The sequence below is a fragment of the Pantherophis guttatus genome, chromosome 4 (assembly GCF_059756535.1).
Source record: "Pantherophis guttatus breed Tessera chromosome 4, ASM5975653v1, whole genome shotgun sequence".
Taxonomy (NCBI): domain Eukaryota; kingdom Metazoa; phylum Chordata; class Lepidosauria; order Squamata; family Colubridae; genus Pantherophis; species Pantherophis guttatus.
In genome coordinates, this window is record NC_142066.1 from 20727951 (window position 1) to 20754901 (window position 26951).

General features: G+C 41.1%; 1 protein-coding gene and 1 pseudogene across 1 annotated transcript; both read right to left on the minus strand.

Annotated features, from left to right (window-relative positions):
- Positions 1-1603: 1603 nt before the first annotated feature.
- Positions 1604-10506, minus strand: LOC132711586 (vomeronasal type-2 receptor 26-like; annotated as a pseudogene).
- Positions 10507-17922: 7416 nt separating this feature from the next.
- On the minus strand, positions 17923-24805 carry LOC132711585 (vomeronasal type-2 receptor 26-like). Its single transcript, XM_060690956.2, has 5 exons — positions 24591-24805; positions 23773-24058; positions 21692-22435; positions 18901-19027; positions 17923-18821 (listed from the first exon to the last, which is right to left on the minus strand). Exons 1-5 carry the CDS (start codon positions 24803-24805, stop codon positions 17923-17925), a joined length of 2271 nt encoding a protein of 756 aa, XP_060546939.2.
- Positions 24806-26951: the final 2146 nt, after the last annotated feature.

Below are 26951 nucleotides of genomic sequence, written 5' to 3' on the forward strand. Positions count from 1 at the left end.
AAAATGTTTTAAAATTAAAAATCTTCTATAAAAGAGGGAGAAAATTAGGCCAGGCCCGCCTGGTGAAATAATAAGGTCTTTAAATCGCGGCGGAAGGTGCGCAGATCCGGGATCCTCCGAATCTCTGGGGGGAGCTCGTTCCAGATAGTAGGTGCCCCCACAGAGAAGGCTCTCCCCCTGGGGGCCGCCAGTCAGCATTGTTTGGCTGACGGCACCCGGAAGAGCCCCTCTCTATGGGAGCGTACCGGCCAGTGGGAGGCTATTGGTGGTAGTAGGCGGTCCCACAAGTACCCAGGTCCTAAGCCATGGAGCACTTTAAAGGTGGTAACCAAAACCTTGAAGTGTACCCAGAAGACCACCGGGAGCCAGTGCAGCTCGTGCAGGAGAGGTGTTACATGGGAGCGCCATGTCACTCTCATTACCACCCACGCGGCCGCACTCTGCGCCCGTTGGAGCCTCCGGGTGCTCCTCAAGGGGAGCCCCATGTAGAGAGCATTGCAATAGTCCAGGCGGGAGGTGACAAGGGCATGAGTGACCATGAGTAACGAGTCCCGATCCAGAAAGGGACGCAACTGGTGAATCAGGCGAATGAAAAATCCTCCCGGTCACAGCCGTCAAGTGCTCTTCTAAAGACAGTCGTGAATCCAGGAGGACGCCCAAGTTGCACGCCCTCTCTGTGGGAGCCAATGATTCGCCCCCAATAGTCAGTGATGGCACCAACTGACTATATCAGGACGTCGGAAACCACAGCCACTCGGTCTTGGATGGGTTGAGCCTGAGCCTATTCCTCCCCATCCAGATCCACATGGCTTCCAGGCACTGGGGCATCACTTCAAGGGCATCGTTGGGGTGGTTTGGGGTGGAGATGTACAGTTATTCAAGTATTGCTAAACACTTATCTACTCAAACAGACTTTTGACCATAAAACATGCTTTTCAACACAGTCATCATACTCGATCAAATTTCTTAAAAGGAGACTATTGCAAATTGGATACTAGCATGTATTGGACTTCTGATGGAAATTATTTGAATGTGCTAGAATTATTTTTTGTGCCAGAAATTTCTTTGATCTTTGTTATTGAGAACAAGGCATATGGCCAGCTTTTGAATTTACCACATGTTTTGTAGGTAACCACTACAAGTGGTATGCATCAGGGAATTCCCTCTGTCCGATTGCTTCGGAATAAAAATCATAGACCTTCCCCCATTTTAAAAAAATCTCATTTGTATTTAACTGCATTTCTTTTTACACATTCTACTGCATATAAATTAAGATGATCAACAAAGACAAATTTACAATTCACATTTAGTCAATACATTTAATCATAGCTCACCATAACATACCAAAATATGTCAATAAGTCAAAAATGTCAGTAAATATGTCAATACATTAATTTGTGCTGTAATTTATGTTTTTATAGAGCCCAGTTATAATTGCTTTCCAGAAGAAAAAAAAAAAACCCTTCCAAGCTATCCGAATCTCAGGGGACAGGGCAACATAGAACACCACTGTCTCTGTACATTGTTCTCTAGCTTAAATGTTGAAGTGAGGAAGTTCACCAACATGTACATAGAAAGAATATTAGGCAAAGAAAAAGATTTCTTAAAACTTTCTCTTCATGAGCTGGTGCTTATCATTCAGTTCAGATCTCATCACAATGATAAAACACTTGGGAAGAAAGATGCACACTAATAAGCCAGCACTGGAGAAGATCATGGAGAAGATCTCCACTGCCAATGTATATTTTCCCCTTGTGCTTAGGTAGGTTGGAATAAAACACAACCAAACACTGCAGAAGACCAACATGCTGAAGGTGATGAATTTGGCTTCATTGAAGCTGTCAGGTAAATTCCTAGCTAGAAAAGCAGCAGAGAAGCTAACCAGAGCAAGTAAACCCATAAAGCCCAAAACACAGTAGAACATGACCGAGTCTTCATTGCACTCCAGGATGACTTCTTCAGACATTGACTTCATATCAAAATCTGGATATGGTGGGGATGTTATCAGCCACACAGCACAAACACATATTTGAATAAGGGAGCACGTGAGTAGAATGACACTGACCATCCTTCCCCCAATTCCATTTCCTCAATTTGGAACCTGGTTTGGTGGCCATGAATGCTAGAACCACAACAAAGGTTTTGGCCAAGACACAGGAAACTGCCACAAAAAAGATGAGGCCAAAAGCTGATTGTCGAAGAAGACAAACAATCGTATTGGGCCTCCCAACAAATAGAAAGACAGAAAGGATAAGTGAGATTCCGGTTGTTGGCTTTGACGATGGGAGTAACTCTGTGTTTCATGAAGATTGTTATTACCAAAGTTGTCATCAAAGAAAAGCAAAGAGAAAGAACAGTCAGACTGATCCCTAAAGGTTCTTCATAGGACAAAAAGGTGATCCGCTTTGGAATGCACATATTTTTGCCAGGATTTGGATATTGATCTTCTGGACATGGAGAGCAGTCATCTATGTCTGAAAAAGAATGCAGCTGAGTTGATATAAGAAATTATAGTGTTGACTTAATCCCAATATATCTGAAAATTTCCTACCCTTCTCCTTTGATGTTTTCCCCTCTGGACATGGACGGCAATCATAGCAACAAAACAACTTTCCTTCTTTCTTGGCCTTGCTGTATCCTGTCTCACAAGGATCATTACACAAAGATAAAGGTAATGCCTATCAATGAATGAAGAAGAATATATTAAGATACATAGAGGAAAGAAAGTGCTTGGAGCGTTTCTGTGGAATCAGCAGATTAAAAATGAAGTAGCGGAATGACATAATTTTAGATGTAATAACTCTGAAATTATAATTAATTAAATATCTTCAATAATTGTATTGATAGCCTTTATTAAACATCCTCACTCTTCAAAGACAATTTCTGTGCTAATTAATTAAAGTTGGTTTTTTCAACTTCTGAATTTTAATATTAGCAAACTGATGAGATTTAGTGTGCTAGCTTGCAGCTTTTACGTCAAAACCATGAAAACCATTGTTCATAATTAACAAGTAGCCAGGAAAATATATTTCCTAATATTCAATTGTAATTGCTAGAAAAGTAAAAAATAAAATAAAATAAAATACTGGTATGTTTCCTTTTCAAGGAAATTTCTACCTTGGTTAGTCAGAGATGATACTGTGACACTTTCATCAATAAAGATATTTAAATGAATGCAGAGAAATCTAGATTAAAAAAACTAACCTGATTAAAGCCTACTGGCCAGGTGATGGAATCTATAAATATCTTGAAGAAGTTCTCTGCTGGACCAGTGGGATCTATTACTCCAACTTTGACCCTAAGAAAGGATTGGTTTGGGAATGTGATCCAGTTGATAATATAAAATCCACCAATCAATTCTCCACTTTTATCAAAGGAGATCTTTTCATCAACACTGTTGTTAAAACTGATACTTCTCAGAAAAGAGTGAACCTGAAACACAAAGGCAATCAGAGAGGAACAAACCAAGGAAGGAGAAAAAATATTATATATTCAAAACATACATATGAATGTTTCTTTAAAGTTGTAAGCCATCAAACAAATAAATAACTGCCATTCTAAAACAGAGATAGGAGTAACATTTCAGATTTCTGAAATAAAATTAACATAGAATTGCAAAATAAACAACCATAAATAAAAAATTAAGCTCTGTAGTTTATTTGCAAAAGCTACTTAAGCCAGATCACTTCTAATAAATATATAATAAATATTAGTATGTCTAAAACTACCATATAATTGCACTCATTTGACACAGTAACAAGATCATATTCAAAATCCTACAAGCTAGGCTTCAGCAGTATGTAAATCGAGAACTATGTAGTACAAATGGTTTTTTGAAAAGGCAGAGGAACTGGAGATCAAATTTCCTTCATTTGCTGGATTTTGAGAAAGCAAGGTAATGCCAGAAAACCATCTACTTCTGTTTCATTGACCATGCTAAAGCCTTTGAATATGTGAATCACAACAATCTGTGGCAAATTCTCAAAGTGTTGGGAGTACCAGACCACCATAACTGTCACCTGAGAATGCTAAAGTCAGCTCTAACTGATTCAGCTTGGCCCCTCACCTGCTTCCTGCCATTAAAGACCAGAAATGGAGGGGGTGGAGGATTAAAGGGAAATAAAGCTGTGTTTTTATGTAATGGGAAATCAGGAGGGTGGAATGATAGGTGATAAAGACCAGAGCAGCCAGATCCTGTTTTTACCAGCATCCCAAGGCCAAGCACCCTGAGAAATATATTGATTATCCCAAAATATCTCAGCATTCTCAAAACATTTTGGTGAGCTGTGGTTGGCTGGAAATGAACTGGTTACAGAGGGGTAAGAACGGGCTCTGGGTGAACCTTTTTTGTATCTTGCAAATGCTGGACAATTTAGAGCTGGCCTTACATTACTGCAACAAATAAAAAAGAACCCTTTGCTTTACCAAATGGAGTCAAAGGTCTTCCTTTCCTAAGGGATCAGTTTGGAGCAGATCTGACATCTGCATGAGAGCCAAGAAGCAACAGTTAGAGCCAGACATGGAACAGTTGATTGCTTCAAAATAGGGTAATAAGTACAACAAGGCTCTATATTGTCACCTTGCTTATTTAAATTATATTCAAAGTTCATCTTGTGAAAAAAACGCTTTTAGGAGCTTCTGACGATCAGGCAACTCAGCGGGGATCGCCAGAGGCTTTTAAAGGCATTTTTTTTCCCTACAACCTCTTCAGCCGAAGAAGTTGCATAAAAAAATGCTTTCAGAAGCCTCTGACGATCCCAGCTGAGCCGCGCGATCATCAGAGGCTTTTTTTTTTTTACTTTTAAAAGCATTTTTTCGGCCAAGGAGGTTGTAGAAAAAATGCTTTTAAAAGTAAAAAAAAAAAAAGCCTCTGATGAGGTGGGCGGGGTAAGCAAGCGGTGACCGGGCCAGGGACCGGTTCGGGGGCTTGGCTAGCCAATGTTATTACTGAACTACTATGAATTTTTACTACCGGTTCTTGCGAACCGGGTGCAACCCACCACTGGAGAAGAGGATAACAAAGGAGGAGATGGTTAGGTAGTATCAGCAGCACAATGAACATTAATATGGGCAAATTCTAGAAGACAGTGGAAGACAGTGGGGGCTGGGGTGCTATGGTTCCTGGGGTTGCAAGACTCAGACAAGACTTTGTGACTGAATACCAAAACAATAACTCAGATAGCACAGCAACACTAAAGTACAGGTGTTCATTGTTTAATGACTGCTTGTTCAGCAACCATCTGAAATGGTAACAGTGCAGAACAAGTGGTACTTTTGACTTCCTTACTTTGCTCATATGATCACAATCCTGGAAGTTAGGAATTGGCCTGGATTTCTGACTGTCATGGCATCCCACAGTTACTTGATTGCAATTTGCAATCTATCTTGCTGTCTTTCCACAAGAAAAGTCAATGGGGAAGCTAGAATGAAATTGGAAGTTGTGATCACATGAATTCCATGCTTTACAAACTATGGAATCCTCACTTAATAATGGGAACTGGGGTCTGCCAAAGTTATTGTTGCTAAACTTCATGGTCAGGTGATGTCACAACGTCTAACTGCATCACTTAGCATTAAGTAAGGGCTGCCGGTAAAAATTACAATATAATGGAAGATAGACTTACTTTTTAGAAAGTAAAATCTATAATTAATTTAAAATAACTTTAGGAAACTATTATTCTACCTAGGAAATAAAATCTCAGTAAAAGAGGTTAGGCATTGGGAATTGAGGACCGAAGGGAAATGACATTTCTTTTATTGGGTACATTAAAGTAGACACAGAGTCAACATTTTTTTTTTGGTACTTAAAAGGTCCTTAAAAGGACTGTGGGATTGTGTGTGAAGCCAGGAGATCCCCTCAGATGTCTGGCTACCAGTCCATCTGTTACTCATTTAGCACCACCCAGGAGGCATGTGTGGCTTAAGGGTTACCACGGACATGAGTAACTTTGCCTTTGTAGTCTTACAAGCCATATTGAAAGCAGCTATCAGAATAAATTGAAAACATCTGTTGTATTTGTGGATTTCACAGCAGCATACGATAGAGTATGGAGGGAGGGCCTATTAAGCAAATTCCTCCACGCTGTCCCCTGTAAGACTATGGGCCGCCTAATAAATAACATGCTTTCAGCAAGGACCTTTCAAGTCATCATGGGTGACAAAATCAGCAAGCAAAGACACCTGAATAACAGACTCCCTCAGGGCTCCGTGCTGGCCCCATCTCTATTTAACTTATATATTTCTGATATGCCACCCACACTATCAACAAAGTTCTCTTATGCTGATGACCTGACATTAGCATAAAGCCACAAGGACATTGAAGCTACAGAAGGCTTACTTACAGCCAACCTTACAACTTTGAGTACATACTTCTACCAATGGAGGTTAATCCCAAGCGTAAGTAAAACAGTTACATCATGTTTTCACCTTAACAACATATTGGCAAAAAGAGAATTCAATGTATACCTAAACAACAAACTGCTTCCATATGAGGCAACATCAAGATACCTGGGGGTCACCTTAGACAGGACTCTGTCTTTTAAAAAACATATTCAGAATATGGCTGCCAAGGTTAACAGCAGAAATAACATTCTACAAAAACTATGCGGAACAATTTGGGGAGCTTCAGCCCCAACTCTTTGATGTGCAGCCGTTAGGCTTTGCTACTCTGCAGCGGAATACTGTGCACCTGTATGGATAAACAGCTCACATACAGGACTTATTGATGTTCAACTCAACCATACGATGAGGCTAATTACTGGGTGCATAAAATCTACATCTAGTTACTGGTTACCAGTTCTTAGTCACATACTTCCCCTGCACTTACGACGACAAGAAGCTCTCATTCGGGAGTATAGTAAGATCCTGTTAAATTTCTCTCTACCCATTCATGGCTACATTCCTGATCTCTTAAGATGCCAATTAAAGTCAAGAAATCTACCACTCTTGACAGCGCTTAAGCTGCTGGCTGATCATCAGAACACCACACAAAAGTGGATGGAAGCGTGGAGTAGCTATTCCTTCCAATATATTTCTGAGCATATTAATCCTAACAGTATATCTCCAGGATTTAATCTACCCGGACACATATGGGTGACATACAATAGAATTAGAATGACTCAAGGGGTGTGTGCCGACTCCTTGTAATGGGGAAAGACACCTTCAGCACAATGCGATTGTGCCCCCCCCCGACAGACTATCCAACATATAGTGAGGGAATGCTCTAACAGAAGGTATCCAGGAGATTTTAGGGACTTCCTCTGCATAACAACGACAGCTATTGACTGGATCTCCAAACTCGACATTAAACTCTGAAATGTTATTTCTGTTTTCCTCTTAGGTTTTCTTACTGCTCTTTTTCTAATTGTTTTAACCTGTAAAAATGAAGTGTTTTAATATTGTGTGTGACTAGCCATACACTAAATAAATAAATAAATAAATAAATAAATAAATAAATAAATAAATAAATAAATAAATAAATAAATAAATAAATAAGAGTCAACATATGCAGCAACTTAAATAAATAAATAAATAAATAAATAAATAAATAAATAAATAAATAAATAAATAAATAAATAAATAAGAGTCAACATATGCAGCAGCTGCTGGAATTTGAAATCCTGCATTGAGTGGATCTTGAACTTGATGGCTTAAATGTCCATCATTTGAAATCCATTATTGTTTCATCCCAAAGCAGTATATATGTCTCACAAAAAGTAGGCTCAAAATAACATCCCCCCTTGGTCCTTCTCAGTACACTACAGTCCTCTTTTATTAAGTGCCCTGAGATATTAAAAACACCTTCCCTCCCTTCCCTTCTCTTAGAGCTGTGTTCCTGGAAGCATATAAGGCTAATCTCATTCTGCTCCTTCCATTTGCTCTAAAACTATGTATGTGTTATTGTGAATAACAGGGTGTAGAAATGGTCTATGATGAGGTCAGAACCCTAAGCCTCATAGAAAGGGAACATGAGCCATGGTGGCGCAGTGGTTAGAATGCAGTACTGCAGGCTACTTAAGCTGACTGCCAGCTGACTGCATTTTGGCAGTTCTATTCTCGCTGGTTTAAGGTGACTCAGCCTTCCATCCTTCCAAGGTTGGTAAAATGAGGACCTGGATTGTTGGGGGCAATATGCTGATTCACTAAACTGCTTAGAGAGGGCTGTAAAACACTATGAAGTGGTATATAAATCTAAGTGCTATTGTTATTTCAGCATGCTGAATCTTGTAAGATTCAGTAAGAACGTCAAAATATATCAGTTCTTCCTGTTCCACACATGGATTGTATGGGAAGATCCTCATCAGGAAATGCCAAAAAGTATGGGCATGATTGTACTTTCAACAATCTGTGAACTATGTCTCACTCAATGCAAACATTCCAGATAAAGTATATATAACAACAAAAATAAAAAATAATAAAAAAATACAGCTTTAACATATGATGGGGAGGGAGTAAATCACCTCCTTTCATTTATTTATAGACTGGATTTATGGAAAAAGAATAGAATGTAGTAAGGATGTGGAGTCCCAGGATGGAGGGGATGCATTTCAGAGAAATAAAAGACAATTCCATTTGGATATTATGTCTGTGGGAAAGAGGAGCATCATAGACCCTCCCTAATAATTCACAAAGCAAATTGTACTGTAGGTACAGAGAGCAGAATGCTCAGATTGACAAGAGTTTATCTATAGGTATAAAACAAGAAGAAATCAGAAGAATTACCATCTGTCATTTTTGGTTTTGCGCTTGACAGGAAGTTAATTTCATGGAGGGAAGCATATTCTAAGGAATTTTGTAGAATGCCATTTACAATTTTAATATCAGTATATGAATATTTTATTATTGAAAAGTTTTACAAAAAAGAAATACAAAAAAAAACTTTCCCCCATGTTTCCCCCACCCTTTCCCCCCTTCATCCCACCCTCCCCCCCAACTTCCCAGAGCAAAATACAAGGTATTTCATTTAATCAAACATAAACTAGATTAATCTACTTATTCTTAAAGTACTGCCTCCCCCACTGAAACCTTAACTCCACTACAGACAACCAACGTATATGAATATTTTGATTACTTATTCCATTATTACATCTCACTTTTGGATTTTCAGATATCAATATCCCTGGAAAATATTGTTTGCTAGAGTTTATGAACACTACAGATATGGTGGTTTCTGCACTATTCTGCTAACAGACCTACCTGCCACCACACTTGATTGTGAAAATGTTTCCTTCTTTCTTTCATCATTGTTGTTTCCTTTGATTTGAATAGAGAGAGAGATTGCAAAGCATGTGCCACAGCATAGACCGCATTGTAAATATTGTAACTCTGGCCACTCATGCGTGTTTCAAACACAGATGTAGGAAGGGTTTCAAGCTTCTCCTGTCCAGTACATTTCTCCTCAGACTCCTCCATTTTTGAATTTAGGAAGAAACAACTGAATGCCTGCTCCCAGAAAACTTTCCAAAAATGATCATTCTGATTGTTGCTTGGATTTAGATTTTGAAGAAATTCCTGGAAGTTTTGGATCTCCTTTGTGTGAATAGCAAAGGATAAAGCCCCATGCAGGAAATGGATATCCCAAGTTTTATGAACGGAAATTGAAGTATAATCTGTCTGAGCTGTTATAAACCAAATCTTTTTTTTCCCTTGGTATATCCTCCACTTCTGAAAACTGGAGGAAAGTTCTCAGAACTGATAAGGACTGAATTTCACCATATAAGATTATCACATTGGCTGTGCTCTTCATGAGAACCTGATATATATGTAATCCTTCATCTATGGTATCAGTAAAATCATTGTAAAAAGCTACGTTTGGTAATTCTGCTATAAATTCAATGCAGATGCCATAGTCAGAAAATGTGGGGAGCACCTCTTGGAGAAATTTCTCTCCTTTTTCATCCTTTACTACAAGAATTCCAATCCAGATCCATCTAAAGTACAGCAATAACTGCAGGAGGCCCTTACGTTGGTGGGATTCATTCGGAAACATTTGTTGTAAGAAAATTGATTGAGTCTCTTTATCCATGACTGGAGCAGAGCCATAGGTCAACTACAGAAAGATAAATGTATGGAATTGCAAAATTCTACTGTATGTGAGCCTCTGAAAACATATATATGTTGGGTACATCCTTGGGTATCTTTGATTTTATTTAGTGAAATTATGCAACTAGTTGTGTTTATTAGGAAATATCAACCAAGATGTCACACTTGAGGTATCGGAAAATACATTTTCCTGGAAGTAGTCTCATTGTGAATGTTTCAGATCTGAACCTTAGTTCAATGTCTGGAATTGGGGCATGTTTTGTTGTGTAAATATTCCATTGTGTGTTCAGAATTACAATTGTTCATGCTGCTATTCTGATCCGATCAAGCAAAAAACAATATCTATGTCTCTCCTTTTTACAGAGAGAAGCATACCAATGTTTGTGGAGGTATGGCAGAATAATAATGTATATTTGCATCCCATCTTACCTGAGGAACTTTGTAGATGCACAGCACAGTTGCCATGTGAAGACAGATGTCAGGTGCCCCAATGACTGCAGCCAAGGTATTTGTAATCCCACACTTGTAGTTAGGGCGGGGAGGCTGGCGGCGGCGGCGGCGGCGGTGCTGGCGGCGTGGAAATGGCGGCTGCCGGGTCAAGGAAGAAGCTGCCACAGTTTGGAGCGTGGGAGCGTCGGAGAGGTTGGCAGTTGCTGGCTTGCTTTGTTGGATCTCCTGGGCGACCGTGGGGCGTTATCCGGCCCCTTGGTCATCCCAGAGGCCTCCATGAGGATTTATGGAGGCTGGGCGAGGCTGGACGAGGCAAGCAGCATGGTCCCAAGGAAGATCCGGGAGGGGTTGGGGAGAGCTGGACTATGACTGAGGGGTTTTCCCCCCTATGGCATTTGTTGCCTTTGCTCTCCTTTTTCACCCCCATCCCCCTGAATGTGGTGATGCCATGCCGTGTATGCCTGCTGAACAATCATCTCCGGGTCTAGATGCCATCTTGACCTCCCCGGAGGTAATGACGATTATGATCTCCGCTGTCTGAGCCTGTCTGGATTATGTGGACTGACCTGACCCCATTCTTCCCCTCCGTTGAATGGAGGTTTACATCTGGGGATTCAAGTCTTGGTGGAGTGGGTCTATAGCTGCTGTCTCATCTCCGGCTTTTTGGACGATCGTGGTTGACCAGCCCCCGTGAGAGGAGGGCTGGGTCACCCTTTGCCGGACCGAAACAGCATTTTACTCCCGCCATTGCCGTGAGAGGGCACTGAGGTCTCACATGCTCCATTGGAACTCTATTGAAGCCTGGCATTTCACTCCTTCTGACTGTGATAACATCAAATTGGCCCCTGGTTATTGGCCATGGACTATCACCTCCCTTTGATGTTTGATGTACTCGGTGAATGACCTTCGTGCCCTGCGAGACTCCCCCCTCTCGCAGGTCTGGCCCTCTTCGTTATCGAGGGCCTATCTTGATGACGGGCGTTGGAGCCCCGAGAGATGGCATGCGGCTAAGAAGAGTTTGAGGGGTTTTTTAAGTGGGTTTTTTTAGTGAGTTTTTAACAAAAATTTTAAGGGGTTCGGGGGGGATTAGGGTGGGTTCTGGGGGAAATCCACCGGGTTCAAGACCAGCCTTAGCGAAGGGCTGCGACATTAGGGACGTAGAACCGGAGGTCGGGGAGGGGGTTGGAGTTCGATTTGAAGAGGGCTGTTCCATCAGCACAGTGAGTGGGAGGGACAGATATGGCGGAAGCTGGGGACCACATCATGTGCGGGGAATGCGCACTCGCTATCTTAGAGCGATTGCGCATTCCGGTCCCCAATGCTTTTCTTGTTCCCCAGGTTGTCCAGATTCTCAGGGCCAGAGCCTCCGGCTGATGTTGTGCAACGCCAGGTCCGTTGTTAATAAAGCCCCCCTCATTCACGATCTTATTCAGGAGGGGGAGGCGGACCTGGCGGGTATTACGGAGACCTGGTTGGGCCAGGAGGGGGGAGTCCCCCTCGTGGATATATGCCCACCAGGCTTCCGTGCATTTCATCAGCCGAGGGCTCAGGGCAGGGGCGGGGGGGTGGCGGTTATTATAAAGGAAGGTCTGGATCCAAGGGAGACCACTGTTCCACAGATAGCCGGATGTGAGTCCCTCTTTGTGAAGTGGGGTCGTGGAGTACAGATGGGCCTGTTGGTCACGTACCTGGCTCCCTGCCACGTGGCAACGGCCCTGCCCGAGCTCCTTAACGTTATAGCCGAGGTGGCGGTGGGCACCCCCAGAATTGCCATCATGGGGGATTTCAACCTGCCATCTATCGGTGAAACGTCTGAGGTGGCTCGAGAGTTCATGGCTTCCATGACGGCCATGGACCTTACTCAGTTAATTCATGACCCCACTCACACAGGAGGACACACTCTGGACCTAGTTTTTGTCTCTGGTCAGTGGTTGAGTGGCCTTGATATAGGGGATATAGCCATCGAACCCTTGTCATGGTCTGACCACTCGCTCCTTCGACTGGACTTTCTAACCGCTGCACCCTGCCGCAGGGAGGCGGGACCGACCAGGTGGTTCCGCCCCAGGCGCCTGATGGACCCTGATAGGTTCCAGATGGAGCTTGGGCCATTTCCTGAGATTCTGGCTCATGACTCGGCTGAAGACCTGGTGGCCGCCTGGGATAGTGCGGCTGCCGGGGCCTTGGACCGAGTCGTGCCTTTGCGGCCTCTGACCCGGCACCGAACTCACCTAGCTCCTTGGTTCTCCGAGGAGCTTAGGGAGATGAAGCGCCGGAAAAGACGCCTGGAGAGTAGTTGGAGGACCAGCCGCTCCGAACCTGACCGAACACTGGTGAGGTCTCATATTAAGACCTACCTAGTGGCGATAAAAGCGGCGAAAACTAGCTATTTTGCCGCTCTTATCGCGTCATCAGATAATCGCCCGGCCGCCCTGTTTAGGGTGACCCGCTCCCTCCTCCATCTGGAAGTGCGGGATGACCCCTTGCAGGGTCGAGCTGAGGATTTTGTGCAGTATCTGCATGACAAAATCGCTCAGATTCGGGAAGGGCTGGCCTCTGACTGGGTATGTCCAGACGGGATGACTGAGGCAGGTCTTGAGAGTGTTATCTGGGGGGAGTTTGATCCTGTGGCTCCCGAGGACATGGACAGGGTCCTGGGACGGCTGAACGCGACCACATGTTTATTGGACCCGTGTCCCTCCTGGTTGGTACTGGCTTCCCGGGAGGTGACACGAGGCTGGCTCCAGAAGATTGTTAACGCTTCTTTGAGTGAGGGGGTCCTGCCGGCCGCTTTGAAAGAAGCGGTGGTGAGGCCCCTCCTCAAGAAGCCTTCTCTGGATCCGGCTGTTTTGGCTAACTATCGTCCAGTCTCCAACCTTCGCTTCATCGCGAAGGTTGTTGAGAGTGTGGTGGCGCAACAGCTTCCCCGGTACCTGGATGAAGCTGTCTATCTAGACCCGCTCCAGTCCGGCTTCCGGCCTGGGCACAGCACGGAAACGGCATTGGTCGCATTGGTGGATGATCTCTGGAGGGCCCGGGATAGGGGTTGCTCCTCTATCCTGGTCCTGTTAGACCTCTCAGCGGCTTTTGATACCATCGACCATGGTATCATGTTGCACCGGTTGGCGGGGTTGGGGGTGGGAGGCACCGTTTTGCGGTGGTTCTCCTCCTACCTCTCTGACCGGTCGCAATCTGTGTTGACAGGGGGGCAGCGGTCGACCCCGAGGCACCTTGCTTGTGGGGTGCCACAAGGGTCGGTCCTCTCGCCCCTTCTGTTCAACATTTATGTAAAGCCGCTGGGTGAGATCATCCGTGGCTTCGGGGTGGAGTTCCATCAGTACGCTGATGACACCCAGCTGTACATCTCCACCCCAGGCCACCCCAATGATGCCCTTAAAGTGATGTCCCAGTGCCTGGAGGCCGTGCGGGCCTGGATGGGGAGAAACAGGCTCCAAGTCAACCCCTCCAAGACCGAGTGGCTGTGGCTTCCGGCGTCCCGATATAGCCAGCTGACGCCATCGCTGGCTATTGGAGGCGAATCACTCGCCCCCACGGAGAGGGCTCGTAACTTGGGCGTCCTCCTGGACGCACGGCTGTCGTTAGAAGATCATTTGGCGGCCGTGGCCAGGGGGGCTTTTTATCAGGTTCGCCTGATACGCCAGTTGCGCCCCTTTCTAGATCGGGACTCCCTACGCACAGTCACTCAGGCACTCGTCACTTCCCGCCTGGACTACTGCAATGCTCTCTACATGGGGCTCCCCCTGGGGTGCACCCGGAGGCTCCAGCTGGTCCAGAATGCGGCCGCGCGGGGGATTTTGGGGGCGACGAGGCGCTCCCACGTGACACCTCTCCTGCGCGAGCTGCACTGGCTCCCGGTGGTCTTCCGGGTGCGCTTCAAGGTGTTGGTGACCACCTTTAAAGCGCTCCATGGCTTAGGGCCGGGGTACTTACGAGACCGCCTTCTGCCACCAATAGCCTCCCACCGGCCAGTACGCTCCCACAGAGTGGGCCTCCTCAGGGTGCCGTCCGCCAGACAATGTCGGCTGGCGACCCCCAGGGGGAGAGCCTTCTCTGTGGCGGCGCCCGCCCTCTGGAACAACCTCCCCCCAGAGCTACGTACAATAACAGACCTCCGGATTTTTCGTCGGGCCCTGAAAACCCATTTATTCCAACTAGCTGGGCTGGCTTGAGTCAAATTTTAAATGGATTTTAAATTGGAATGTTTTAATTACGGCCAAAATTATTTAATTATTTTAAACAGTTTTTAGATTTTGTATGTTTGTATGTATGTCTTGTTTTTACTTGGCTGTTCACCGCCCTGAGTCCTACATTGGAGAAGGGCGGTATAGAAATTTAAACAAATAAATAAATAAATAAAAATAGGGATGAATTTGCCCTGAGTGAAAGGCAGCAACATTGAGGCAAAGTAAGTCCAGCTTGGACTAAAATTGCTGTTAAAAATGTGGAAGCCCAGCGTGATGTTGGGTAGGATTTGAGGATTTTCATTAATCTGTTTTATAGTAAATGCTAAGGCCAGGATATGCTGGAAATTCTGAAAAACTATTCTGTAAAACAATTTTAATAAATACATTAAGAAAGGTCTGCATCACATTATGGTATGTTTCTTTGTTTCTATACAGTTCGAAAGCATGTAAAAAATGCAAGTAGAAAAATAGGGACCATCTTTGGTGGGAAGGTAACAGCATTCCGTATGCCTTTGGTGTTTAGTCATGCTGGCCACATGACCATGGAGACGTCTTTGGACAGTGCTGGCTTTTCAGTTTGAAATGGAGATGACCATCGCCCCCTAGAGTCGGGAACGACTAGCACATATATGCAAGGTGAATCTTTACCTTTACCTTTAGGAGGAGGAAGAAGTATGAGGATTGTTCTCCATCTTGAGTTTTTAAAGATATAAAGATGGAGATCTGAATAAATTAAATAATGATAATGGGACAGTGAAGAAGATGCACTAAAGTTAACATATCAGGAAGACCTAATGAGTACTGGAGAGACCAAAATGGACTACAAGAAAAACCAAATGAAAACCTAAAAAGAGACATGGAAAGAGAAAGCATTGCATGGTCATTGCATTAAAACAAATATCAGGGTAACAGATAATAGCATTACATGGAATGACTATGAGAAGGAAATTTGGAGAAAGAGGTAGAAGTGCTAATTCTGGCTGCAAAAAACATTGGAACTGATAAATTTCTCATCAGCCAATTGCAAACGGCAGCTTTACTTGGAGCAGCTTACATTTGGTGATGATAACTATAACACCATGTAATATTTAAATCTGTCTATGCCTGGTTTTTGGGAAGGATTTGATATGTTTGTTTGTTTTTTATTATTATTTTATTGGATTTATATACCGCCCTACTCCTGAAGGACTCAGGGCGGTGAACAGCCACAGAATAAAACACATAAATACAAAAATTTAAAATAGAATAAAAACGAATTAAATAATTTGGCTGAGACGAATTTAAAATACCCAATAATTTAAAAACAAATTAAAATTTACATTTAAAAGGGGAAAAGATATGTAAATAAAAATGCCAAATCCAATCTGAACATCTGGTTGTTCTGCGACAAAACATAATAATCCCCAGTGAGGCAGTTCTTCACTGCATAAACAGAGGGATAGAATCAAGATCATGTGAAATGTTAATACCGCTTTATAATGCCTTGGTAAGGCCACACTTGGAATACTGCATTCAGTTTTGTTCACCACTATGTAAAAAAGATGTGGAGTGTTAAGTCCTCGCAGTTCCGACTTCCCCAAAACCTGCCCTGTTGCTACTCGGCTCTGATTGGCTAAGACATGAGCAGCCAAATAGCAGGAAAATGCAGCACTCCTATTGGTTCCTCCCATCTGACAGCTCCCTATTTAAGCAGTTGTCAGACGGCAACAAGTTGTCAATGTGTTCGCTCACGCGCAGTTGCCTTATTCTGTGAGTTAATGTTCTGTTAGAAATAAAGCATTGTTGTTACCTAAGCCAAACCTCCGTTATACCTTCCTAGTTCTCCATATAGAACAGGAGATTGTAGAAAGAGTGCAGAGAAGAGCAACAAAGATGATTAGGGGACTGGAGACTAAAACATATGAAGAACAGTTGCAGGAACTGGGTATGTCTAGTTTAATGAAAAAAAGGACTAGGGGAGACATGATAGCAGTGTTCCAATATCTTAGGGGCTGCCACAAAGACAAGGGAGTCAAACTATTCTCCAAAGGACCTGAGGGTAGAACAAGAAGCAATGGGTGGAAACCAATCAAGGAGAGAAGCAACTTAGAACTAAGGAGAAATTTCCTGACAGTTAGAACAATTAATCAGTGGAACAACTTGCCACCAGAAGTTGCAAATGCTCCAACACTGGAAGTTTTTAAGAAGAGATTAGATAACCATTTGTCTGAAGTGGTGTAGGGTTTCCTGCCTGAGTAAAGGGTTGCGCTAGAAGACCTCCAAGGTCCCTTCTAACTTTGTTAAATTAAAATTAAATGAATTTACAAGAAACATTTTTGTGCCAGAGATTTCTTTGGTCTTTGCTATTGAAAAGAAGACATATGGCCAGCTTTTAATTTAACCCCATGTTTTGTAGATTATGACTACACATGGTATGCATCAGAACAGAATAGAATAGAATTCTTTATTGCCCAAGTGTGATTGGACACACAAGAAATTTGTCTTTGATGCATATGCACTCAGTGTACATAAACGAAAAGATACATTTGTGAAGAATAATAAGGTACAACACTTAATGATAGTCATAGGAAAACAATTAATATAAATCTTAAGGATATCAGCAACAGGTTGACAGTCATACAGTCATAAGTGGGAGGAGATGGGTGATAGGAACGATGAGAAGATTAATAGTAGTGCAGACTTAGTAACTAGTTTGACAGTGTTGAGGGAATTATTTGTTTAGCAGAGTGATGGTGTTCAAGAAAAAAACTGTTCTTGTGGCTAGTTGTTCTGTTGTGCAGTGCTCTATAGCATTGTTTTGAGGGTAAGAGTTGAAATAGTTTATGTCCAGGATGTGAGGGGTCCGTAAATATTTTCACAGCCCTCTTTTTGACTCGTGCAGTATACAGGTCCTCAATGGAAGGCAGGTTGGTAGTAATTTCTGCAGTTCTAATTATCCTGTGAAGCCTGTGTCTGTCTTGTTGGGTTGCAGAACCAAATGAGACAGTTATAGAGGTGCAGATGACAGACTCAATAATTCCTCTCTAGAAGTGGATCAGCAGTTCCTTGGCCAGTTTGAGCTTCCTCAACAGGGACCTCCCTCTGTCTGATTGCTTTAGAAAAAAAATCATAGACCTTCCCTGTTTAAACAAATTTGTATTTGTATTTAACCACACTTCTTTTTACAAATTCAGTGGGGAAGTTCTCCAACATGTACATATAAAGAATATCAGGCAAACAGAAAGATTTTTTAAAACTTCCTTTTCATGAGCTGATGTTTATCATTCAGCTCTGGTCTCATCACAATGATAAAACACTTGGGAAAAAAGATGCACACCAATAAGCCAGCACTGGAGGAGATCATGGAGAAGATCTCCACAGCCAATGTATATTTTCCCCTAGTGCTTAGATAGGTTGGAATAAAACACAACCAAACACTGCAGAAGACCAACATGCTGAAGGTGATGAATTTGGCTTCATTGAAACTGTCAGGTAAATTCCTAGCTAGAAAAGCAGCAGAGAAGCTAAGCAGAGCAAGAAAACCCATAAAGCCCAAAACACAGTAGAATATGACTGAGTCTTCATTGCACTCCAGGATAAGTTCTTCAGGTATTGAATGTGCATCAAAATCTGGATATGGTGGGGACATTATCAGCCATACAGCACAAACACATATTTGAATAAGGGAGCAGGATAGAAGAATGAAACTGACGATCCTTCCCCCAACCCATTTCCTCAATCTGGAACCAGGTTTGGTGGCCATGAATGCTAAAACCACAACAAAGGTTTTGGCCAAGACACAAGAAACTGCCACAGAAAAGATGAGGCCAAAAGCTGGTTGTCGAAAGAGACACACAATCGTATTGGGTCTCCCAACAAATAGAAAGACACAAAGGAAAGAGAGGAGAAGAGAAAGTAGGAGTGTATAAGTGAGATTCCGATTGTTGGCTTTGACGATGGGAGTGTGCTTGTGTTTCATGAAGACTGTTATTATCCAAGTTGTCATTAAAGAAAAGAAAAGAGAAAGAACAGTCAGACTGATCCCTAAGGGTTCTTCATAGGACAAAAAGATGATCCGCTTTGGAATGCACATATTTTTCCCAGGATTTGGATATTGATCTTCTGGACATGGAGAGCAGTCATCTACATCTGAAAAACAATGCAGGTGAATTGATATAGGAAATTACATAGTGTTGGCTTAATCCCAGTATATTTGGAAATTTCATACCCTTCTCCTTTGTTATTTTCCCCTCTGGACATAGGTGACAATCATAGCAACAAAACAACTTTCCTTCTTTCTTGGCCTTGCTGTGTCCTCTCTCACAAGGATCATTACACAAAGATAAAGGTATTGCCTATCAATGAATGGAGAAGAATTTTTAAGATACAGGAGGAAAGGAAATGCTTGGAGAGATAATGTTAGTACGGAATCAATAGATGAAAAATATAGATGGATAGCAGGATGACATAACTTTAGATGTAATTTCTCTGAAATAATAATTAATTAAATATCTACAATTATTGTATTTATGGCCTTCGATACCATCATCACTGCTCTTCAAAGACAATTTCTATGCTACGTAGTTAAAGTTGGTTTTCTCAACTTCTGAATTTTGAAATCAGGATACTGATGAAATCTGGCAGGTTTTACTTCAAAAACATAAAAATCATCATCCATAATTAATGGAGGGCCAGTAAAGAATTCAATATTTAACAGCAATTGCTAAAAAAGTAAATAATTCTTACTGGTATCTTTCCTTTTCCAGAAAATTTGTACCTAGATTAGTCAGAGATGATATTGTGACACTTTCATCAATAAAGATATTTAAATGAAGGCAGATAAATCTGGATTCAAAAAGCTAACCTGGTTAAAGCCTACTGGCCATGTGATGGAATCTACAGAAATATTGAAGAAGCTCTCTGCTGGAGCTGTGGGATCTATCACTCCAACTTTGACCCTAAGAAAAGATTGGTTTGGGAATGTGATCCAACTGATAATATCAAATCCACCAATGAATTCTCCATTTTTATCAAAGGAGATCTTTTCACCAACACTATTGTTGAATCTGACACTTCTCAGAAAAGAATGAACCTGAAACACAGGCAATCAGAGGGGAACAAACCAAGGGAGGGAGAAATTATTCATATATTCAAAACATACATATGAATATATCTTTAAACAAAGAAAATATGAACACTTTATTTTATTTTATTTTTATTTTATTTTGATATTTGTATCAAACAAATAACATAACAATAATTCTAAAACAGAGGTAGAGGTAACATATCAGACTACTGAAATAAAATTAATATAAAATTGAAAAATAAACAATCAGCAAAAAAATAAAATTAAGCTCTGTAGTTTAATTTCAAAGCTACTTAAGCCAGATCACTTCCAATAAATATATAACAAATACTAGGATGCATACAACTACTATGTAATTTTGCTAATTTCACTTGCTAGCAAGATTATACCCAAAATCCTACAAGCTAGGCTTCAGCAGTAGGTGAAGAGAGAAGGACCAGCAGTACAAATTGTGTTTTGAATAGGCAGAGGAACTGGGGATCAAATTGCCAACATTTGCTGGATTATGGAGAAAGCAACGTAGTTCAAGAAAACCATTACTTCTGCTTGATTGATTATACTAAAGCCTTTGATTATGTTGATCACAACAATCTATGGCAAGTTCTTAAAGTGTTGGGAGTACCAGACTACCATAACTGTAACCTGAGAAGGCTAATGTCAGTTCCCCCTGATTCATCTGGGAACCTTACAGCTTCCTGCCGTCAAAGGCCGGAAGAGGTGGGGAGGAGGGAAGGGCAATAAAGCTGTGTGGGTGTATGTGATGGGAAATTGGGAAGGGGAATGACAGGTGATAAAGACCAGAGCAGCCAGATCTTGTTTGTACCAGCATCCCAAGGCCAAGCCTGAGAAATATGTGGATTATCTGCAAACATCTCAGCATTCTCAAAACATTTTGGTGAGCTCTGGTTGGCTGGAAAAGGAATGGTCACAGAGGTGGGGGGAAGAATGAGATGTGGGTGAACCTTTTTTTGTATTTTGCAAGCACGGGAGAATTCAGAGCTGGCTTCACATTACAGCAACCAGCAACTTTAGTAGAAAAACTCTTTGCTTTAGCCAAATGGAGTTGATGGTCTTTCTTTCCTAAAAGATTAGATTGGGCATGTCTGGCACTTGCATGCCAGCCAAGAAGCAACAGTTAGATCCAGACATGTAAAAACTGACCGGTTCAAAATATGGTAGTAAGTACAAAAAGGCTATATATTGTCACCTTGCTTATTTAAATTATATGCAAAGTACATCATGTGAAATGTCTGTCTGGATGAATCGCAAGCGAGAACTAGGATTGCTGGTAGAAATATCAACAACCTCAGATATGCAGATGATATCACTCTAATATCATGTGGAAGTATAATCACCTCCTTCCATTTATTTATAGACTGAATTTATGGAATGATAAGGAAGTGGCTTCCCAGGATGGGAAGTAAAAGTTAATTCAGATTGGATATTTTGTCTGTGAGAAAGAGGAGGAAAATAATTCACAGAGTAAATTGCAGATACAGATAGTAAAGTGCTCAGATTGACAAAATTTTATCTATAGATGTAAAACAAGAAGGAATCAGCTTAGAAGAATTACTATCTGTCATTCTTGGTTTTGGGTTTGACAGGAGGTTAATTTCATGGAGAGAAACATATTCTAAGAAATTTTGTAGAATGCCAGTTAAGGTTTTAATATCAGCATATGAATGTTTTGATTAGTTAATCCATTATTCTCACTTTTGGATTTTCAGACATCAATATCCCTGGAGAATACTGTTTGCTAGAGTTCATGGACACATGTTGCAACTACAGATATGGTGGTTTCTCACTACCCTGGTAACAGACTTACCTGCCACCACACTTGATTGTGAAAATGTTTCTTTCTTTCTTTCATCATTGTTGTTTCTCTAGATTTGGATATAGAGAGAGATTGCAAAGCATGTGCCACAGCATAGACCGCATTGTAAATATTGTAACTCTGGCCGCTCATGCATGTTTCAAACACAGATGTAGGAAGGGTTTCAAGCTTCTCCTGTCCAGTACACTTTTTCTCAGACACCTCCATTTTTGAGTTTGAGAAGAAACAGCTGAATGCCTGTTCCCAGAAATCTTTCCGAAAATGATCATTTTGATTGTTCTTTGGACTTAGAATTTGAAGAAATTCCTGAAAGTTTTGGACTTCTTTTGTGTGTACTGCAAAGGATAAAGCACCTTGTAGGAAATGGATATCCCAAGATTTATGAACGGAAGTTGAAGTATAATCTATCTGAGCTGTAATAAGCCAAATCTTTTTCTTCCTTGGTATATCCTCCACTTCTGAAAACTGGAGGAAAGTTCTCAGACCTGCTAAGGACTGAATTTCACCATATAATATTATCACATTGGCTGTGCTCTTCATGAGAACATGGTATATATGTAATCCTTCGCTTATGGTATCAGTAAAATCACTGTAAAAAGCTACATTTGGGAACTCTGCTACGAATTCAACGCAGATGCCATGCTCTGAAAAAGTGGGGAGTACCTCCTGGAGAAATTTCTCTCCTTTTTCATCCTTTACTATGAGAATTCCAATCCAGATCCATCTAAAGTACAGCAATAACTGCAGGAGGCCCTTATGTTGGTGGGATTCATTCGGAAACATTTGTTGGAAGAAAACTGCTTGAGTCTCTTTATCCATGACTGGAGCAGAGCCATAGGTCAACTACAGAAAGATAAACATATGCAATTGCAAAATTCTCTGTGAGCCTCTGAAAATGTATATATTTATTTGAGTCCTTGGGTGTCTTTCACCTTTTATACTGAAATTATGCAACTAGTTGTGTTTATTAGGAAATATAAACGAAGATGTCACACTTGAGGTTTCAGTAAATACATTTTTCTCGAAATAGTCTGATTGTCAACATTTCAAATATGAACTTTAGTTCAATGTCTGAAATTGGGGTGAGTGAAGCCATTCCTCCTAGAAGAATGAAATATTTTGAGAAATATTAAAAAAAAAGGCAGAATAAAAGATTTCCCCTAAAAGAGAAATACAAAATCTTAAGGGAGACAGAAACTCAGAGCTTCAGCTCCCTGCCCAAGCAGATATTTGGTGCCCATTGAGAAGGACAGAGCCAACCTATCTACAAAACAAAAGATCTTAAACTCCAGGGTGATGGGATTACAATCTTGCTTACTGTTGCCTTCTAGCAGAAAATACCGAATAATTATAACTCCGACCTCACGTTTTCTGAATAGTTTTTATCCCAGAGCTATAATTGCACTCAACAATGAACTAAAGGGCCATTATCAGTGAGCTGTTGGACAGCATTACTTGGTCTGTTGTGTAGATGTTTGAGTGGTTGAGGGGTGGGGAATTTGTGGTGGGTGGGAGTGTGTTTGCAGATTGTTATGTGTGTTGGTCATGGTCTTTGGGTGTTATGTGAATTTCGTTGTATGGGTATACTATGTATACATGTAAAATGACAATAAAGTTATACCTATACTTATTAAGACATGACTCTCCATGACATAAGAGGATTATCTAGCAGCAGAGCACACCACATTACAAATTAACCTGGGGAGATTGCATCATCCTTCAGGCTTTAACCAAACTTCTCAGACAACCTACAGGGTTAGCTATGACCCCTACAACAGACAATTGAATACATGTTCTTGCACAGGAACAGGAAGCTCAAGGGCAAGGCCCAGGACAAGGTATAAATAACTCTCATTTTCAACTCCATGTGGCCAGCTGTCCAGAACCACCCATGTGCTTCTGTTTCACCCTTTTTCCAATTAAAATCCATGTTTCCAGTGACTTCCACCCAGCTTGGAACTGAACTAGATAGATATTTCTTCCAACAGGGGCATGTTTTCCTGTGTCAAATATCCCCACCGTCTGTTCAGAGTTACAATTGTTCATGCTGCTATTCTGATCCGATCAAGCAAAAAGTAATATCTATTTATCCGAAAGGTCTCTCCTTTTTACAGAGAGAAGCATATAGATATTTGTGGAGCTATGGCAGAATGATAATGTTTATCTACAGCAAATCTAACCTGAGGAACTTTGTAGATGCACAGCACAGTTGCCATGTGAAGAGAGATGTCAGGTGCCCCAATGACTGCAGCCAAAGTATTTGTGATCCCACACTTGTAGTTAGGGATGAATTTGCCCTGAGTGAAAGGCAGAAGCATTGAGACAAAGTAAGTCCAGCTTGGACTAAAATTGCTGTTAAAAATGTGGAAGCCCAGAGTGATGTTGGGTAAGATTTGGGGATTTTCATTGATCTCCTTTACAGTAAACACTAAAGCCAGGATATGCTGGTAATTCTGAAAAATTATTCTGTAAAACAGAATTAAAAACAGCACATTAAGAAAGGCCTGCTTCACATTATGGCACTTACAATTCTTTCATACAACACGTTTTGTGGAATGTGTGAAATAGTTCTTATTTCTATGTTTCTGTACGTGAGAATGGCCCACTATCAAAACTGCAGCTTTAAAGAATGGCTTAAATGCAAATGGAAATTGCTACATTTTGATACCAGAAATAAAGAATGGGAAAACATATCATGGGAAATATGTGCTTTCCCTTCCTTAACGGTAGTAACAGCTTCATAAATTAAGCCATACATACCTGTATATTAATAGATATTTAGATGTGACTTGTTATAAATGGAAGTTTGATCTCTATTTTAACAATTTCAACTTTACCTGGAAACTGAAATAAAATATAACTTTACATAAAATAAACCTAGGCATCCTATTTTAGATGTTTCTATCAGACATTTTTGCCATTAGAGCAAAATATTTCAAGCATCATGTGATTTACCAGCAAGGTTCAGAGCTTGACAATAAATTAATGATATACTTACAGAAGTCCATCTTGAAATCCCTGAGAAGGATCTTGACTGAAATCAATGGGATCAGAATATGTTGAGAATACAGAAATAATGCCAGCAATATTAATGTCTCCAAGCTGATGATAGGTGTGCTGAATAGGAAGAGGCTTCCGAAAGTCACATTGAAGGCTAGGATTCTTGCACGTCACTTCAGGCAATACTATTAACAGTAACTCCAATACTAACATCTTCCATGGGTGTCTTCTTTCTGTGTACAAATGCCTCTGTCTGCAACAAGATCTTTGATGTAGACCAGACAGATCTGACTCCTGGAGATGTTTTTCAGACAAAACTAGGGAGTGCAACATACTAACAAATCAGCTCACAGAGCTTTGGGACTCCCAGCCATGAGTTAGAATTGGATGGGGACAATAACTACTAAATTGACACTAAAATTCAGTCCCATATGATTTGGAAGAGACAAACTGGCTAATTCCATAATGATAGTGAGACAGTCACATATGTGAACAACTTCAAAACATGTGAGGACTTGTAGGGGCAGGAACACATGAACAACAAGACAAAAAATAAAATCATTAGATCCATAAAGAGAAATAGAGATGTAAATATATGTATGTGTAAAGGCATTACTATAATTCTGTTCTATTCTGTTCTATTCTGTTCTATTCTATTCTATTTTTCTCTTGTCCAGTCCTGTCCTGTCCTTCCTATCCTATCCTATCCTATCCTATCCTATCCTATCCTATCCTATCCTATCCTATCCTATCCTATCCTATCCTATCCATACTTACACTACACCACACCACATTCTCTACCCCACTGCACTCCAACTCTGGTCCAACTAAGAGAGCCTTCAATTTTTTTCATTCATGAGTTCAGGATGAGACTGAAGAAAATATCCTATAGGTTCAATATAAAGGAAAAAAAGGACACAAGTTTGCATCATACAGACATCGAGGCAGGGAAAGATATAAATTCCAATTTCTCACAATACATTAGACTACAAAATATTGAACCAGTCAGGATCAAACTACTGGCAGTTGGCAGAATTAGACTCCCGTACTACATTCTAATCACTGTGCCACCACAGTTCAACAAGGCCTCACTTAATGATTGCACCACTTAATAATGAATGTTGGGGTCCCAACTGTGTTTGTATTTGCAGGCTACCTGAAGTTTTAGATCATGTTGACAAATGTCTCAGCTCACCACTAGAGGGCAGGGAAAGGGCCACAAAATCTGTCTTCTTCAAAGCCAGAAAGAAAGTTTGCAGGTTTGGAGAGGGGAGGATGAGGGGGAGAAACAAGTGAATAAAAGCAAATTTGCAAGACATTATAACAAACCAATCCCCAATTTATGTTCTGGTCCCTGCAATTTTGTAGATCTGATTTCTTGGGTTGGTTGACAGTTCCTATAACATTCACAGCAATCATAGTTCCTTTAACACCTAGCAAGGAAGAAATGCACACAAAGGTTATCAATCAAACTTTATTCTATGTCTATTTATTTAGAAGCATGTATATGGTGTCTACACCCCAGACTTTAAACTTCTCAACAAGTACCCCAAAAGAAACAAAGACGTTGGACATTGGTGGAAGACCATAAGAAAACATTCTGGAGGCATATTTGGAAAATTAAAATGAAGGATGGCTGGAGTTTTATGGTTTTGTTTTGATGCTATAATGGAAAAACAATCATGCTAAGTAGAACTTGAGTGGGGTTATTTACTTATTTATTTATTTATCAAATTTATATAGCCACCCATCTCACTTGCATGTGATTCTGGGAAATGTACATAATTGAAACACGTCAGATCATTAATATAATTAATAGATTAGTATTAAGGCATAAATAGGAGGAGGAAAAAGTATGAGGTATATTTGCCATCTTGAGTTTGAAAAATATAACTATGAATCAATTAAGTAATAATAATGGGACAGTGAGGAAGATGCATTGAAGTTAACATATCAGGAAGGCCTAATGAGTACTGGAGAGACAAAATTGGCCTACAAGAAAAACCAAAGGAAAAACTACAAAGAGACATGGAAAGACAAAGCATTGCATGACCACTGCATTAAAACAAATAGCAGGGAAACAGATAATAGCAAGACTCCTAGCAGGAAAGTTGAAGAAAGAGGTAGAAGTGCTAATTCTGGCTGCACAAAACCAAACCTTAAGAACAAATGCATTCAAAGCCAGAATTGAGAGGACAGCAACAAATAGCAAATGTCACCTCTGCAAGGAAGCTAAAGAAATGGGGGATCACCTGGCAAGAAGATTGCACAGATTGACCACAAACAACAGCTTGGCAAAGTAGCAACAATGGTGCATTGGGAACATCTTCAAGGAATATCATTTGCCTGCAAGCAAGAA

Excerpts from the sequence above, each read along its gene's own strand:
- LOC132711585 (XM_060690956.2), bottom strand. The coding sequence starts at position 24,805 with ATGTTAGTATTGGAGTTACTGTTAATAGTATTGCCTGAAGTGACGTGC. Across the intron at positions 24,059-24,590 it reads GGATTTCAAGATGGACTTCT|AATAATTTTTCAGAATTACC; the intron begins GTAAGTATATCA and ends TCTGTTTTACAG. Across the intron at positions 19,028-21,691 it reads GTTACAATATTTACAATGCG|GCAATACCTTTATCTTTGTG; the intron begins GTCTATGCTGTG and ends ATTCATTGATAG.